The sequence below is a fragment of the Centropristis striata genome, chromosome 21 (genome assembly GCF_030273125.1).
Source record: "Centropristis striata isolate RG_2023a ecotype Rhode Island chromosome 21, C.striata_1.0, whole genome shotgun sequence".
NCBI classification, from domain to species: domain Eukaryota; kingdom Metazoa; phylum Chordata; class Actinopteri; order Perciformes; family Serranidae; genus Centropristis; species Centropristis striata.
The window spans coordinates 8,194,705-8,214,202 of record NC_081537.1 but is presented as its reverse complement, the minus strand read 5'-3'; the positions used below and the strand labels follow the sequence as shown (position 1 = coordinate 8,214,202).

At 40.9% G+C, this 19,498-nt stretch overlaps 1 protein-coding gene across 1 annotated transcript in view; it reads left to right on the top strand.

Annotated features, from left to right (window-relative positions):
* shisa9a (shisa family member 9a) overlaps positions 1-19,251 on the top strand; it is a 66,517-nt gene extending 47,266 nt beyond the window's left edge. The window contains exons 3-4 of the mRNA XM_059324422.1: positions 3,882-4,070; positions 17,359-19,251. Of these exons, the coding sequence (XP_059180405.1) occupies positions 3,882-4,070; positions 17,359-18,350 (1,181 nt within the window). The 3' untranslated portion in view covers positions 18,351-19,251. The remainder of the gene's footprint in view (positions 1-3,881; positions 4,071-17,358) is intronic.
* The last annotated feature ends 247 nt before the right edge of the window (positions 19,252-19,498 follow it).

Sequence of the window (19,498 nt, the reverse complement as noted above, 5' to 3'; positions counted from 1 at the left end):
GACTGGAAACTGTAGTTATTTCTCCATTTCCACTCTTTGTGCTACTAACTAAGCTAATGTGCTGCTGGCTCTGACTACATATTTACCGCACTTGAGAGTGGCATCAATCACCTCATCTAATTCGAATGAATGTATTTCCCAAAATGTCCAACGACTGCTTCATGCCAAAATGCACCACAGTTGTACCCAGATGTTTATCTGTGGCTCAGTGAGGCTGTAATTTGATTTCCCACCTTGTCGCACCCTCAACAGCCAACAGCCAGCCAACTTGGCAGAGCAAACATGAGTCCAGTTTAATACATTGTGTTGGTAGTCTCTCTGGGAAAAGACTATGTAAACATTATGTCACCCTATTTTTAGTTATTATCAACATAAAGCATTAACACAAACAGTATAAATGTGAGGTAGTCTTGTTTTTTGTGCTTAATTTCCATGACTGGTTATGTATTCACTGTTCATGGCAGAGTGCCTGAAAACAAGAAGGCCCACCAGCGCTTTGATAGGATATTGCATTTTACAATTGTGCTCTGGACCAGGCAAAATCCATTATGAAATTAGAAAATTGGTGACCTCGTGCCAGCCATTTTGGCCTCTTGTGAAGAATAAAGCAGAGGACTGGCTTTCATCACGACCGCAGTGAATGTTGTTGGTTTTTTTGTGAGATTCTATTAGATGCATGAAAGAGAAAAGCTTAAGCATCATCAATGCCTTCAGCTGTTTCCCTACTTACATTCATGTAGCCTTTAGTAAGCCAGATGTCTATATGAACTTACATCACACGTCTTTTCCTTTTCACCAAGCACCACAGGACATTTCATCACATTGAGGAATCTTGTCTCTCATTGTTTCTTCTGCGCGGCCTCACGCTGTCTCGCACTCTGATGCAGTTTTTAATTGTCTCAGCTCTCTCGCATCTCTACCTTGTCAGTCAGCGTATGCGTGTGTGTGTGTGTGTGTGTGTGTGTGTGTGAATGTGTGGTTTGAGCCAGTGCCAGGGCTAAGTGATTAATTAGTAACAACACAACTTGCTTTGCTTGACAGTTGGACTGTGCAGGTTTAAGGCCTTTGAGCGCACCTTGTGGCTCAACAATTCAGCGCTGAGATGAAACAGGGTGAAAATGGAGGAGGAAATCAATATTGTCGGGTTGTGACCGCACGACTTCTCCTTCTGTGTAGCAACAAAAGGCTTTCTGTATGAGCACCTATAAGAGGGCTGATAGGAGAGTGAGGGGAGGAAAAGCTTGTATTTATAGGGGTGTGTTCAGATTGTCCATCTTTTACTGTCCTTCTATATTCTTTCGACCTCTGCCTCAGTGATTTGGTCGAGCTCCCTCCACACACCAGCCAATTTTTTTTAAACTTTTCTCTCACTCTCTTCATTCTTTATGCATCCTCATCCCTTCTGTCATTCTCCTATTTCACTTTCCTCCCTCTCGCTCTCAGCTGTCTCTTAACTTTTTCTTACTCCTCAAATTATGAAGTGGCAGTATTTGGGGCTTTTAACAGAATGTATTCACTTAGCAAGGATACCTTCGCTTTCAGGAACAGGAATTTGCAATTATCCGTTAGGCTCAGCGCAGCGAGAGAACAATGCTAAAGAGAGTGTCCTCTGAATTCCCCACACATATTTTAACATGCGGCTTTAAAGTCAGACTGTGCAGTTCTGCTACACTTCTCCGCCGTTTTCCTACAACTCTGTCAAGCTGCTGGCAGCACCCTTCATATCCATCTGTTCATAATCCACCGTCTGGTTTCCCCATCCTCCAGAGGAGGTGAAGCTTTAGGTGTGGTTGTGGAGGACGGCTGATCCATTCACTGATTATTAAATATGGCCAAGTTGAGGGGCTACTTTTAAAATAGGACTAATTGCCAACTAATCACATTCAGAACACAAACCTCCTGATTTTCTGTATATCATCAACATATGTCTTACTGATGATTAAGCACCGGATTACTTCGAGCGGTATGTGCTGTAATGCTGTTGGAGAATAGACTACGGCTATGTTTAACACATTTTTTTAAATTTAATTATCGCTTATTAAATTAGGGGAATACATAACCAAATTGTGCAACCATAAAACTCTAATTAATGTAAGACATCTGTTACCTCCTACACCAGAAGCAGGTGGCAAAAAAAATGTTTATTCCTTTTCAAGCAACACCAGGGAACTTTACATACTAATTCATAGTAATACTAAAAGAAACACATGGAAACCAGGAAAAGAAAATGCGAGTAGATTGGCTTTTTTTTATTTTTTTTTAAGAAAAACTGGAATAATTGATTCAAATATATATGCATATTGAGTTAGCTGTAACACCTAGTAAAAATTTAGAGTGAATCAAATCTAGTTAGCAAACAAACAAAGAAGTTCAAATACGGCAGTATTTCAAGTATCACTGTCATCTTTAGCGAACTACTTATGAATCACTATTAGCTAACTATTTATCCATTACTAGCTAACGTATGAAAAGATAAAATTGTTCCCTAACAGTACGAATTAAGGTTGAAATAGTTAGCTTCAAAGTAATGGATAAGTAGTTAGCTAAAAGGTCTTTTAGCTAACTACTTATCCATTACTGATATTATCCACTACTTATACTTATGTACCTAGCTAAGGTAAGAAACTGTGGAAGTGGGAAAAAAGCAACAAATAAGCTGTTGAAATAGTTAGCTAAAAGAGAATAAAGAAAACTGTTCAAACAGGATATAGACTGTTAACTACACAATTCCATGCAACTTTTGTAAATATGATCTAACTGCCGGTATGGCAGTAATCTACATCAGAATTTCTTCTAAATCCTTTTCATGCTAAAACTGTTCATGCTAGTTTCTAGTTTCAGCTGACTGGTGAAATGTGTTTTAGAATAGGCTACTTGATGGGAGTGGAGCCATAGACTGTATAAAATAGAGTGGAGCACAAAATCTGTGAACTAGACAGTTCAACAAGTAGCTCAAAGAGAAGTCAGAGGTGTAGGGCCGATTACAGCACAGTATTTAACATTTGTGTGCTGGCAATCACCCAAACGTGTCATTTTGGGTGGTTGGCATTTTGAAAATTCCTCCTTTACTAAAAAAACATACGTAATCTTACAAATGTGGGAAAAGAATCCAATCAGAAAAAAAATATTTCATGCAGTTTTTGTAATCAAACTTCCTTTATGGTGACAAATCTTCAGAATCCCACTCAATATATCACTCCCTTTTTAATAACCTTTTTAAATGTTACATTTAAAAACCTTTAACTCAAAATGAAAATTCTTCAATGAAGAATGCGCTCCAAGGACACAGCTTTGAGACACACAATTCTCACAGTCCCTGACACCAGGATTTAGGATATGTCTATAAAGCACTGCTTAGATAAAGAGCTTTTTTTCTCCTTCTTTTTTTTTTTGCAATTCAGCTTCCATATTTAGGCTGATGAGTCAAATGTACATTAAAAATGTCAGCTCAGCAATATAGTTAAATCTGTATCCTGGTACATGAGTGTTCCAGCTCTGATTCTAAATATACTGGCATGCATGGTCTAATAAATGGCAAAACCTCATCTAACAGACAGCAGATGCCGCTTATTAGTGTCCATATATACCGTCTGGATTCTGTCCAAACGTGTATTAGGCAGCATGACGTACAATAGGCTGCAGCTGTAGAATGATGGCAAGAGGCCATCAGCTGATGGTACTGACGTGAATGGATGTTAATGCGTCCTGAGGATTGTCGAGCATGGACATCATTTCTAAAGCAGCAGATCATACAGTATAAAGGGAGTGGGGGGTGTTACGTAAGTGGGTGCTTGTAAGTGGAGCTTTAAACTGTCAACGCTCCGGCGTACCCATCTAAAACCCATTTCTAACCTTGTCCTGTCATGTGTCTTTGCCCACAGAGGGAGGTCAGATCAACAACAACGTGGGACAGGGTTCAAGCATTGCCCAGCAGCACCCTTATCCAGCCCTCAGCCAGCTGGCTCATGTCTACGAACAGCAGCAACAACAGCAGCAACAGCAGCAGCATCAGCAGCAGCAGCAGCAGCAAAACAAGGATCTCAACAAGTACGCCTCCCTGAAGGCAGTGGGTGAGTGTCTGTCAAGTACTCTTATTATCTTAACATCTTGACTAACTAAAGAACAGTTTCACAAATTGAGATAGGCAGTACACTTGTTGTTGTGCTATAGGTTTTAAGAGAATGGGTTGTTTCTGTTAGTCGTTGCTGTTGGCTCCCACTGTTGTTAAAGCAATAGCACCCTGCAGAGCCCCAGGCTCGGGCCTGTGTGTTATCACATACACTACTGGTCAAAAGTTTTAGAACACACCAACTTTTCCAGAATTTAATTGAAAATGATGCAGTTTAATGTCTCAGTCTACTCTGAAATGAATGCACATTTGCAACATTTAAAATTCTTTATTGAGCATGATAGTGTTTTGAAAATAAAAAAGATTCCAAATCACATTTTATGTTGAACTAAAGGACTAAAAAAAGACACAAAATGACAAAAAAAGATGACTTACAAATGACTTACAAAGACATGTAAAGAATTCAAAAATGGACAAAATAGCCCAAGACTCCATAGAGTTAAGTTGTTAACCCATTTCTTGTTCCCTGAAAAAAGGCCTACTTGCATAATTCTGAAATGTACATTATCTTTCAGTTTTGGTTAACCTTACCTTTTTTTATTTACCTCTGGCAGTTCACCACTTACCTTTGTACTCTTTCAAGCTGTTCATTTGACTTGAACTGCTTGAATTTCAATAAAAAACTGGAAAAATTGGGGTGTTCTAAAACTGTAGTGTATGTTAAGGTGAAAACAAAAAGTGTTTATTGTACTTCCTAACCCTTCCTTACACCAAGGTAAACAATTTAACATATTATTTCGATAAAACTGTACGTTTACTTATAAAGTTAGGGAAACGTAGAATTAAGCAGCAAATAACTTACGTACTAACTTTTTGATTTTGCCAAAGTTACCTAGCTATGCTAATGTCGTAAGCAAACTAACGTTAATGTTAGCTAAAATACAATTACATTACGCAAACGACAACAACAGGAACAAAAATGCAAAAAGGTTCATCAAAATATTTCAGCGCAGAGCTAAGTTAGAAAATGTTAGCAAACTAAAAGGTATCCAGGAGGGTGCCGGGCTTTGAAGCCAGTTTTCGCCAACAGTAGAATTACAACTACTGGCTCCATTACAAGATGTCGTGGCCCAAAAATACTTTTTTTCTCACAAACTTACATTGGGATAAACACGTTTTGTACTCAGCAATCAGTGTTTTCAACATCGCAACCCAGTCTCTTTAATACTAGTTTCAGTGTCAAATTTTGATTAATTTGGTAACATTTGGAAAGTCTAGAACTGCCATAACATTTAATCATTTTATCCTCATTCAAGTTAGTGGACCCAAAGTATTCAGCTGAGTCAGTTGAGGTCTGGGCCCTATAGTGAGAAAGAGGTACAAGACCGGGTAATTTTATGCAATGAAATCAATACTTTTTTTGGCTTCATGTGTCATTCAGCAAGTTTTATAGGAATGAACAGGGCCCTGCCTCCAATGCTGTATCCAATTCTCTTTTAGTTAGTGAAGTTATATTGTAATATTACGATTGTTTTGTTTACCTCGTCTTCCATACCCTGACCGATCTCCATGGCACTGCCAGCACTAGATCCCACTTGTCTTGAGTGGTTCTCAGCCCTGAGAATGCAGTTTACCTGCAAAATACAAAGACAGCTGAGATAGTTGAAGGTGAGGAGAATACTGTGTGAAATAGACGAATGGCAGGCTTACTCCAACAGTTTCCTCTGGTGAGTCAGACTAATGATAACCTTGGTGTTTCTGGCGGAGGTCATGTGGCTTATATAAACTAATAAATGCATGCTATTATATCTTGATTATATCTTATGTCTCATAATTTCAGAAACATTCACTTCTTGTTTGGAAAGGGTGCACGCACCATGGTCAAAATCAACATTCGGGCTGCCCTTATTCCACATTCCTTATTGTACCACAGGGGTCTCAAACTCAAATTACCTGGGGTCCACTGGAGGCAGTATCAAAATGACCAAAAAAGGACACAAAATGACAGAAAAAAAACTAAATTACTTAAAAAAAAGACACACAATTACTAAAAAAAGACACAAAATGACTGAAAAAACACTAAATGACTTTAAAAAAACACACACAAAATGACAAAAAGACACAAAATGACAGAAAATAATAAATTACTTAAAGAAAAAACAAAATGACCAAAAAAGACACAGAATTACAAAAAACCCCCAAGATTATAAAAAAAGACACAAAATTATTTTAAAAAGACACAAAATTACGAAAAAAACACAAAATGACTAAAAAAAGACACAATTACCAAAAGAAGACACAGAATTACCAAAAAAGACACAAAATTAGCAAAAACAGACACAAAATTACCAAAAGAAGACACAGAATTACCAAAAAAGACACAAAATTAGCAAAAACAGACACAAAATTAGCAAAAAAAAGTAATTAAAGGGACCTTCCACACACAAAACGGTGAAGTGCCATTCATATAAAACCCACATTAAACTTTCATATCAAGGTGGGGGCCACAAAATATCATCATGAGGACGCAATTGGCCCACGGGCCGCAAGTTTGAGACCCATGTTGTACCATCTCATGCATCCTCAATTGCCAGTGAATCTTCAGGCTTTTATTATTATAATTTTCCATGACTGAATGTTTTGTGATCAAAACACAAAGTGTGGTTTTTCCAGAGGTGACTGAGCTGTTGCCGCCCTGCAGGCAGGTCTGACAGGTGTTATTGATCGCACTACCAAACTGGACGCGCTGTAAAACAGAAAACAGCCTGCTTATCAAGCTGTTTGACAGCTTAATGCATGCCACCAAATTCAATGAGCTCAGTTGCCAGTGCTGCTGATTTGAATTCGCCTCACCATGCACATATGCTATTGGCAGTGGCATCACTATTTCATAACCTGAATTCATTTGAGATTGACTTGTGAATTTTTCAGCATGTGTCTGTCAGCTTGTTTATGCTAGACAGGTACCCTGCCCTCACTTGAATTCAACCCACTCACGCCAGATATCATCCACAAACACATCCAGATATCTGTATAAACAGCTGCAAGATGCTATTTGTCTGCATTTATTAGAGAATAATCAGAGCTCGCCTTTGCAAAGCCTTTCTCTGCATGCCAAGTAAAAAATATTTGATTCAGATGACAAATGTAGGTGTGAACTTTCTCTGAATTGTAAATCTAAATGTTATTCCCGACACCACGCTGCATGTGGAGGGCCGTGACTCATCCCCAGACATGTTACAGTAATAGATTATCATGCTTGTGAGCGCAGCTTTGTGCCCTGGAAGCTGGAAGATGTTGTGTAATTATAGTAGCAGTTTAAATAACTGCCAGAAAAATTGAAAACAGAGAAACAGATGAATAATAATAAGTGATCAGTGGACATGTAATGTTTGAGCTTGAAGGGAAGCAAAAACATCAATGACAATAGTGATTAACACTGTCATTCTGTGTCTTGGACCCTGGCATTTGTTGTCATGTTATCCGGTGTGTATTTTTGTTCATTTCAAGATAACAGGCCAAATATAGACATCACACGATAGATATTTTCAGCTACAGCTGTGTGCGATTGCAGAAAATTGTTCAGTTATCCGAAATGCCAATGGAAGACGTCTTGGTGTCAGTCCCCGAGGATCAAAGAACAAAGGGATTTTTTTCTTAACTCAATATTTTTGCACTTATAGTCAACCAGGAATCCATCATAGGAGAGACGCCAATTTCCCGAGCTTGAATAGACCAGAGTGCAGTGCAGCCGCAATTTGAGGAAGGGACGCAACCCCACTGTTTCCCAACTGAACAACCTCACTCTCTGATGTTAGGCTACAGCTTTCCTTTCATCTCAACTGCACATTAAACCAACAGATGGATGAAGTGCACACTCTGGGGATTGTGGATGGCATTTTGGGAAATCTCTAACTGTAGGGAAAATAATTGAGGCAGCTGGATGAAAAAAAGGCACAAGGAAAGGGCTTATTATAGCAAAATTACAGGAATTTGTTTGAATTCACTCTATACAGTAACAGTATTCAAAGATATATTTGTCCTTTGAGATTTTTCTGCTCAAAGGCATTCTTTCTACACGTAGTGTCTGGGAATCAAACCTGAAAATTATATATAGTCTTTTATAAAAGATAACATTAAAAAGCAATTTTTCTTGTTTCGTTTTTCTTCTTCCATGCATTAAAATTGTTCGAGATCGCTACATTTTGTAGTCGTATCCTACAAGGTTTAGGAAAAGAACATTGTCTAGGTCAAAATAAGTAGGAAACGTAGTTGCATGAGGTTGTTACATATGTGATGTTCTTACGCACATTTAATTTCAAATTGTTTTTCATTGCGTTTTCAAAAAAAGAAAAAAGTTGACACTGACAGAGAGCTAATAGACACAAATGCATGAACGGCGGGCTAGTAATGTTGAAATTGCTATGATGTCTGAATGATGTTTTGATAGGCCGCTGTTGCTAGGGGTAACCCTGAATACTGAGATAACTGGATGGACCTAGTAAATGGACCTGCACTTATATAGCGCTTTTCTAGTCGATTTGCGACCACTCAAAGCGCTTTACACTACAGACTGCGCACATTCACCCTTTCACACACACATTCATACTGGTGGCAGAGGCTACCCTAAACGGTCCCATCTGCCACCATTATGAATTCATTCACACACCGATGAACGCAGCATCGGGAGCAATTTGGGGTTCAGTATCTTGCTCAAGGATACTTCGACATGTAGGCTGCGACGGTCAGGGATCGAACCACCAACCCTTCGGTTGGGGGCCAACCGACTCTACCAACTGAGCCACAGCCTGGCTGGATACTTTTTTTTTACAAATATTAGAAAATTTATTGAAAATCTCTGACCAGAATGTGTGTAGTTTTGAGCATGTCCAAAACATGTGTCCCAGAGTGGCATCTGATGCAGTTCGGATCTGAGCCGGGGTATATCTGGGCCAGTCTGACTCCACAGAGGTGCAGGCGGTTGAGTATCTTAATCTGAATCAATCTGCCTAACACAAATTGAGGACGTATGTACTCTTTTGATAGCTCTTTGCCTCAGAAAGCTCAATGCTCAAGTCTTCACCCCACCGTTCTTTCAGATGGTGGAGAGAGTTACCTTCCATGTCCTGTAAAATACTATATAACTGAGACACACAGCCTGGTATGTGGGGCTTAAGCTTCAGACATTCATCAAGTGGGCAGGCTGGAGGTTTGCTTACGCACATTTAAAAAGGTTAATTTTGACTTTTGGTTCTACACAGGATGGTAAAAAACCTGTGTTTGTTTTCCACCCTGACCATGTCCCTATACGGACTTTGTCACTCTTTATACACTGCACCTGACTGCAACAAATTGAAATATTGGTTGTAGTAAGCTGCTTGCAGAGACAACCTATACGGACATATTTTTGGGTGGAGACAGTCTTTCATACCCAAACACCCAGAGACTAACATTAGAACTCCGGCACCAGCAAATGAGCTAACCAAACAACATACAATGCAACTCATTACAAAATTTGCTTGTCTCTTTCATTAAGAAGACTCATGCCAGTTCAGCATCATTGATCTGACTTAGTGTTGCAGCAGAAACAGTGTCACTTCTTTACTGTTTTACAAAAAGATATTTAGTCTGTGATGGTCAGTAAATTACACCCTGGTTTCATTATTTTCATACAGGCAGGGGATTGTGCCATTCTTCTAAATTAATGCTTTGAGCTTTTTTAAATAAAGAAGCTGTGCACGCCCACACACTCTTATCTGCTTTTCTCTGTTTGACAGTGACCTTCATCAAGTCCACTTAACTTAATTACTGCCAGCTATGTCTTAGATTGCATTTGAGCTGACTCACAAACACAAGGGAATAGTTTGACACAGTGCACTGAAGTACGAGCCTAGAACTCGTACCCCTTTCTCTATTTATTTAATTAAAAATCTGTTTTGACTCAAGAACAGATTCTGAAACAAATCGTGACACTGGAGTTGAAATGATGGCATGGAAGGATTACTGAACTGGCCTACCAGGCAAAGGCGCAGGGGCCAAAATTGCCTGGGGCCCCTTCCCTACAAAATGTCTGTCAAAGAGATGTACCAATCAGGAAGAGACTCAAAATGACCACAAAGAAACAAAAAACGACTACAAAGAGATACAAAAAGACTTTAAGGAGACCAAAACAACTACAAAGACATACAAAAAGACTTTAAAGAGACCAAAACAACTACAAAGACATACAAAAAGACTTTAAGGAGACCAAAACAACTACAAAGAGATACAAAAAGACTTTAAAGAGACCAAAACAACTACAAAGAGATACAAAAAGACTTTTAAAGAGACCAAAACAACTACAAAGATATGTGAAACAGCTATAAAGAGACACAAAGAGGTCACAGAAACACAAGGCCACTTAAAAAGACTATGATGAAGGCAAAACTACCACAAAGAGACACTAAATGACCACAAAGAAACACAAAACAGCTACATAGAGATGCAAAACTACTACACAAAGGACCAATGCAATTATAGAAAAAAATACCACAAAATGACTCAAAATCAGAGATGCGTAAGAACTACAAAGACAAACAAAACAACAACAAAAAGAATCTAAACAACTATAAAGAATTACAAAAAGACTTTAAGGAGACCAAAACAACTACAAAGAGATACAAAAAGAATTTAAAGAGACCAAAACAACTACAATGAGATACAAAAAGACTTTAAAGAGACCAAAACAACTACAAAGAGATACAAAAATACTTTAAGGAGACCAAAACAACTACAAAGAGATACAAAAAGACTTTAAAAAGACCAAAACAACTACAAAAAGACTACCACAAGGCCACTTAAAAAGACTTTGATGAAGGCAAAACTACCACAAAGAGACACTAAATGACCACAAAGAAACAAAAAACAGCTACATAGAGATGCAAAACTACTACATAAAGGGCCAAGGCAATTACAGAAAAAAATACCACAAAGTGACACAAAATCAGAGATGCGTAAGAACTACAAAGACAAACGAAACAACAACAAAAAGAAACTAAACAACTATAAAGTCTGTGTGTTTTGCTCCTCTGTAGAAGAGGTGGTGAGTCCTTTTTCAGGTCTGTGCCAAGGGGCCCATTGTCTTTTAAGCAGCCCATGAATCGAGATGAACTATACTGACAGTTGTTTAAAATTCAAAAGGCAGTGTTTTATTGTTCGCATGAATATAAAAACAATTTGCCCTGAAAATTCTTGGACAAAAAAGTACCAAACTACATGTTCACTGTGATTGATTACTATTCCGAGGCAGTGTTAACTCTCTGTAAGTTGATTTTTATAATGCACTGACACGTTCTGAGAGCAGTGACTGCCTGGAGGGCACAAAATCAATCTAAAAAGCTGTGGTAGGCTATGAAAAATGGTCGGAAGAAATATAAAGTGTACAGGATTACAAGTTAATGGGATACAATGTGAAAAACTACCAGTGTGGTTCAAATTGTACATTTGCGTTTACACAAGGCCCTCTTTGCTAAGACTGAATTGGGTCCTGGCAGCAACGTAGAAATTACATTCAAACCTTTCAGCACATCTGATAGTTTTCTCCCCTTCCTCTTTCGGACCCTCTCTGCTTCTTTATATGTGAAATGACCCTCATCTTCCTGTCTCTACTTCTCCTGGACTCTTTTTCTTCCCGTTTGCTCTTCTAACCTTTAATGTCTTCGCTCGTTTTTCTCTCCCTCATCTTCTTCCTGCGGTCCTCTCTCCCGTCCCCCTTCATTTCCTCTCACCTTTTTCTCCCGCTCCTTCCCTCCCACCTCTATTTCCCTTCTTCCTTCTTTCAAATTGCTGCTTTTATCATCCACCTCCTGCCCCCTACTCTGCATTTTCCCTCACCTTTTCCTTTTTGCTTCTTTTGTGTCTTCACCCACTGAATCCCCCACCCACGATCCGTCAATCTCCATATTGCTCCTTAAAGAATAATTTGGCTGCTAATCTCGATCCTCCCTTCTAGCTGCTCATATCTGATTCCATTTCTGTAATTGAAGGGAGGCCTCCACTCCTTCAGGCTCACACCTGACTGACAGATTTCCATTCCACAAGTGGTATTCAAAGAGCCTCCTATGAAATGATTGGAAACCCGTCCAGAGATATACACTACAGAAGCCTGGGATTCCAAGAGGCAAGCTGCCAGTCTAGTGATGGAAACGTCACACACAAGCTGGAGAAAAAATGTGTGTGTGGTGTAAGAGAGGAGGAGGAAAGACTAAATGACGGTAAACAAAACCAAAATGCCACCAGGGGCTCTTTCAGAAGTCACCTTTGTGAGAGCGTTGCTAATCTTGAGCAGCATAAATGGACTTTCCTTTTCTTCTCCTCTGCTACACAGTCTTGTGTTCTTGCCGCTGACCCCTTGAGAAATAGAACCGAGTCTAGGATCAACACCATTCTCCCACCACTTCCTCCAAACGCCTTTTTTTCCTTCTCTTTAATTGCCTCTGCCACTTTCCCAATGGTCTAGCATCCAGCTGATAAGCCACACTTCTGCCAATCAATAGCCATCTCCACTGCCCCCCTGTGCATCTATATAAGGTCACTTTATCGAATTCTAACTGCAGCTAAGGCAAAAACCAACTAATAAAGGTCCCTGGATGCAGACCTGTAACTCAGCCCAGAAGAGGATGCAGTCCTCTACAAGTACAAACGACCAATTATGGCCCACGGGCTAAATCTAACAACTGCCATGTACACTGAAGAGATGACATGTCACTACATGCCTCTTAATACGTTTTTCATGGGTAGTCTGCAAAGTAAATCCTCAGTATCTTGAACAGGAAACTGCCAAGTATAGCCGGTCTGCTGCTAATGGTTACTGGGAGTTGAAGAACTGACAAGAATAAAAAAAAAATCACCCAACAAGCTACAAGCCTGCTTTTATAGACTTTAGGCTCCCACATACCCCACACCTGCTGCCAAAGTATTTATTGGTGTTTTGCATATATTTACAACATATATCATTCCACCTCAGCTATCATTTAATGTCCTGCAATCTATTTATATGCATTTTAGTTTATGCCTTTTTTGTTTTGTTTTTTAACTTTCTGTTCAGATTCACTGTTTCCATTTATACCTACACTGCAAAAAAGCCAACTTGTATTTTTTGGCCTAAAACAGTGATTTAATTTGGTAAAACTTGGAAATATAAATTAGCCTACTGACATTTAGGGTATTAATGTAAGTTAGCACATCAAAGGAAGCCAGTTGTATGCTCAAAAACAAGTTGGTGAGTTGTTGTTACTTATATCTTTAAGTTGTGGTTGACAACAAGGGACAATAGTTCTGCTAACTCTTATTTCTTTGTTGTGAAATTCGGTCATTAGCGAAAGCTAGCGGCTAACTGATGCTAGCGGCTAACTGATGCTAGCAGCGCTGCTTGTTACAGCTACAAGAGTAGCCATTAGCGTATCAATGCTAACTCAAAATTGTGGTCACAACATTAGCTGACGTTTCATAGCAGTGTTACAATCGTGCCAGAGAAATTCAGAATTGAGCAAACTCAAAAACAAAACTTAAAATATTTAGTTTAATCGTCCAACTTCAAATTTTATTGAAGTTTGTTGCCTTGAAATTTTGAGTTCACCCAACTTTTCTTTTTTTGCAGTGTATGAAAAGTAATGCACTATAGTTTCTATGTAACCAAGATAATCAATAGCCAGAAGGGCCAGCTTATTACGAGCCATGTTGACATTTGTTGTGAGCCAGCGACCAATTATGGCTGTAGTATTAAGAGCAAGAAAGTCCGTGAAGGGTGTGTTGGTGGGTCAAACAAACACAGGACTTTCACCCAGGAGACTGTGTGTGTCCCCCTGTGCAACTGTTCCCTAACATTGATTGGAGTGGTCATATTTCGTGAGATATATGCAACCGTGTAAACTGTTGTATGTGGATACATTTCAGAATGACGATATTAACCAGCTGATGTTTAGCCGTTATAATGTTTTCCATGTTCACTGTCTAAGTTTGGTGTTTATGATGTGTATCACCGACAAATTGGCACTCAACACAAAATACAGCTGAGGCTAATGAGAAAAGCTAAATGTTGACCTGCTGGTTGCGCCAGAGAAAAAGTCAGAGGATCAACAAAACCGTTACCATACATCGTCTAGACAGCACTAATATACTGTATGTACCCAATTTCAAGGCAATGCACCCAGTAGTTCCCAAGATATTTCAATAAAAAACAAAAGTGACAAAATCCTGGTGTCACTACAGTAAAAGCTAGTGGACCACAAAAAACACAAGAATTTGTCTTTTGGGCATCATTAATGTCAGACTCACACAATTGTTGAGATATTTGAGTGTAGACCAAAACAGTGGTTGAATGTGTATGACCATAAGATGTCACATTCTCTAGCATTTATAACAAAGCACAAGTGGTTTGCACCTGTGTCTATAATAGCCCATCGTATGTGCCAGTTGCCAATAGTCCAGCCTCTTATTCCGACATTACTGCATTTCCACAGTGGAGATAGCAGCTGATCTCCTACAGAGTCGGTCCAGATTACATCTCACATTCTGTGCCAACATTGAATCTCTTTATATTAGCCCATTCTCCTGCCAAGGAACATAACCATTGAGATGTAAAGCGTTTACTTTACAGAGTGAAAAAGCCTCACAGACAGCTTTTACTTCATCATAAGACGATAAAAGTCCCGGACTAATGGATGTTTTTGGGTTGGGTGACAGGGAGATCCACCCACTTACAGTAAATACTAAAACGTTCCAGGAATATATTATCTTATAATTCGCAAAAACATATTGCAAAATGTAAAAAGAGGTTTTAAAGACCTTTATAACTATTAAAAGCGTCCATCACCTTGGCAATAGACAACCTAATAAAAAGTAGATTGACGCACTGGTCTAACTATAATAGGGTGCTTCTGTTATTGACACTTCAGACTTCAGAGAAGCAGTGCTTGATTTTCTGATGCATAATGTGTGCCAGTCTCTGTGGGATGCTGGCCTTTCTCAGGCAGAGGCATGCAGAGCCCACACTGTGCAACAGCGGTGTTTTCCATTTCCACTCACGTACGCCGCTGGATGTGTGCACCGGCGAGCCGACTGCCGCCGGATTGATTCACCTGTCGCCTGAGCAGGTTTGATCCCCAGGGGCGGTCTAGCGGCGACTCGGCGGGTGAGACGCCGCTCTCCCTCCTCCCTCCCCTTCTCGCAAACACCTCTGCTATCCCTCCTCTCGCTCGTTGCTCTCCCCGTTCACAGAGCGATAAAGTAGATTTATAGTTACAGCGGCAAAGCAAACTCGCTGAGTGTGTTAACTTTATCTTCAAGGACGTAGAGGCAACAAGGGCTAAAGAGTAATGACTCGACTGTGAACGGGAATTTGACGGAAAAAAAGGTCACATTTTGCAGTGATAAGAGAGACTGTAGCTTGGTGACAGTGACTGACAGAGGGAAGAATAAATGTGAGGCATTAAACCTTACTGCTGCAAGGCTAAAGAGACACACACAAACACACACAGAAGATACGGGCGACGCTTATACCAACACAGAGCTGTACGGCTCAGTGGTTAGATATGTGTGGGTGCTTGTTGGAGGGGATTTTGTATGAGCATGTACAGTATGTTTACTGGTATACTGTATATATTTACTCATACTCTTTACCCTCTAAAAAAGAATAGGTCAGTTGTTCTTGGGTGGAGAATTATGGACATGAGGCTTGTATCTATTTCCGTGCAGCCATTTACTGTCTGTATAGGAACACAGTATTTATACTGGTCAGTCATACATTTGGCTCCTCACGCTCAGAACATGCACACTATAAGATCCATCCATGTACCATTGACGAATTCAGCTGAAAGTCACCATAGTTAAAGGTCTCTTGTGAAACCAAAACATCGGCAACCAAGGGTTTTTTAAGCCATGGAAATCTTAAACTTTGGCATAAATTGTAGACATTACTGACAAAAAAACACAAAGTCATCAATTAGCTGAGTTAATTTGTCATCAATCCAACTGCTCATGCTGCCGTCACTCTCAGCAGGCAGCTGTCACAATGACTTGCTACTGCAGTAATGGTGGTGCAGCTGGATGGTAGACCACACAAAGCGGTTTCCAGATTCGGTCTATATGGCAGGTGGAGTCATACACCGTACAAACCCTGTAACACATTCACAAAAATAGCAGTACCAAGAATTGTTTTCCAGTTACATGTACAAGGGACAAGCTGTCCTGTTGGAAGAATGACCACTTTAGTGAATGTTTTCTGCAACTAGTTTGTCAGAAGCAAAAAATGCCTTGCACAAAACCAGATCCAAAAATTTGTTTCAGAAAGCATTCTAGCTCTGAAATTGCACTGTACTCCATTTCCTCCACTGAAAGGGCAGTCACCTTCTTGAAATCTTTTTTATGCATATGTCAAAAGGGGAAAACATACACCATGCTCTTTTTATAATAGTGAATATCTTCCTACTGCACAGAAATTAGATGCTTTTTGGCTTTGTAAGGGAGGAATATGCGAGGTGGAGGAGACATTCTGGGCTTTCCTTTTGATTTCACTCCCCCGGTGACACGACAGGCCTCTTTATGCAGGCGTTTACAGTGGCCCTGACACCGTGCTTGGTCAGTTACAGTACATAAGGGTAGGCTGACTAACAAAGTTAAAGTATATGGGGTTTGTTATATGACCTTTCCAGATTGTGGGAGTAAAAAGGGATGGGATGTCCAAACTTCTGCCGATGTGTGTGTGCATGTCTTAGCTTTTCAAACCACTGAAACTGATTTTATGAGTCACTCTACACAGTTTTATATTTTCTTTGCTCCACAGCAGCAAAACAGACAAACTGAAGGTATTGTTTTTTAGCTGAACGCCATGGTCAGCCCTACACATGGGTGTGTATGTGCCTGCTGAGCAAGTGAGTGACTGAATGAGTGATCACACTTTGTTGGCAGGGGCAAGGCTGCTCATGGCTGCTTGTCCGATGTCTTCTTTTACGTTTGCAGCACAGGCCTGCTTTCGAAAACGCTGTTTTGGCCTCAGTGCGTTTACTTGCTCGTATAACACATTCCCCAAAATCGCAAAATTGCATTGACCAAACGCTGTCAGCCGTATACTAGGTTTTGACCTAGTCTGGTTTCTTAACACTTAACTGTGTAAATAGAGCAAATTGTAGGAAGCAAACTCATTTAAATTTCAACATTTAATCCAAGATTTCGCCTATGCTTTTCAGCAGCTCTTTCATGTCCACTTAACATTTTCATTAGCGTTCTGTTTCTCTCTCTCCTTCTTCTGTCAGCTGCCAAGTACAACGGTGAAGTCTACAACAAGCGTCGGCTGATGGTTGAGCTGCCAGCGAAGGGCGGGCTTCCTCTCCAGCCAATGGGCAACTCCAGACAATCCATGGGCAACATGTCGTCGATGACCCCTCCGATGACCACCAACCCTATGGCTTCTAACCAAATGGCCTCCAATTCCATGAACCCCAACATCACCCAGATGACCTCCATGACCCCAATGACATCTATGATGCCCATGACTTCCCTCACTCAGATGACCTCCATGACCCCTATGACTTCCATGACCCCTATGACCTCCATGACCCCTATGACCTCCATGACCCCAATGACTTCCATGACCCAAATGACCTCCATGACTCCTATGACATCCATGACCCCTATGACCTCCTTGACCCAGATGACCTCCTTGGGTCCACTGACTCCTGAGCCAGTGGCCACCTATATCACCGAGATGCCCAGCATCTCTTCCATCTCAACCCTCCCGACAGAACGGCACATAGCCGGGATGGGAGGAGGGGGACTCAAGCTGAATGGCCAGAAACCCAAAGGCACCCATGGCCACGTGGGCCACAGCTCACACAGCTCTCACAGTTCTCACACTCACAGTCATGGTCACAGCCACAGTAGCAAGCCGCCAGGACTCAGGGCTACCTCCCTGGCACACATGGCAGGGACCATGCCAGGTGGCACCTCCCTGGGGATCTCTAGGGCCGCTGAGACCACTATTGGCCACGGCTCGGCTACAATGGGCCGCCCAGTGGCATACAGTTCCAACACAATCGCGGCTGGGCATACGATGGGGCTGGGGTTGAAGGCCTGGGATGGGACTGAGACGGTAGGCAGGAGGAAGACCTACGGGCACAAGAGGCCTCAGTGTACCGTGCTGGAGCCCAACCAGCTTCACGGCAGCAGAGGCCAGAGCCACAGCCAACACTTCCTTCCCACACAGCCGTACTTTGTGACCAATAGCAAGACAGAGGTGACTGTGTGAGTGAGGAAGAAAGGGAGAAAAAGAGGGGGAAAGGATGCATGTGGAGTGGTGGTACAAGTAATCTCTGAATGGAGACACCAACCCCTGCGTTGGTCAAAGGTGCAGATCTATGTGTGTGTTTGTGTGGCTCGTTGGTATACTGGTGAATGTGATGGGACAGTGACACTGTGTTTGAGTGGTCCTCGTTTCACAAACAAGAGTTCACCAATCATATCACTGAACAGACCTTTGTTGTTGGACGGATGGTGTTGGTGGCATCTGTAACCATAACTTCAAAGAGCCTACAGAGCAGGGATGTGGTGATATTAGAGTGTTGTCTCACAGCTAATATCTAATCGATATTAATACAATATCTGAGCATTACACACAAATGATAAAGTGGGAACCTGCTGATAATAAAATGGATTGGCTTTACGAACCAAACCCGAGAAGCAATATAAGGGATTAAGTGTAAAGCACCGAAGCGTTGTGGGAAAGAAGAAACAAAGCAAGTTTACCCACAAACCTCACAACAAGAGTTCTACTCATCTGCCCAACAAGGCGTCGAATGGTACGGAAGAAATAACATTCTCTTATGATTCATCCCCCAAATCTCCCGAGGGCTTTGAAACAGACACACATTATGAGGGCGCTGGGCTTGGACTGCAGACATGCAGGGCTTTGTACTGTGGCTATTCAGAAGCGCCTTCATAAGATCTGCAGCTGAAGGTCGCCCTTTTTTCCACAAGGCTCCACAGCACAGAGAATGGAGGCTGTCACACTGGCATTGTTCTGTTCTGATCTCGTCTATGTGGTGACAGCTGGCCCAGAGGAGGGATAAAGGAGGCAGGGAGGCAGCATCTGGATGATGCTGCAGCAAGCAGAGGCTCCACGGAGCATGATTCTTGTACACACACACACACACACACACACACACACACACACACACACATTCATGCACAGGCGGATACATTTTTTCAGAGAAACACACAAAAACATATACTGTAGAAATACCGCTCAACAGAGTTTGACCAAAATGTTTTACAGTATACCAATAATTTTAATACGAAGTTACATTTGGCTGATATCAAGTTTAATTTTTGCATTTGTTGTCTTTAAATTTAAACAGTTTGCATTCTTCAGTGGTTCCCCAACGTCGGTGCATTAAG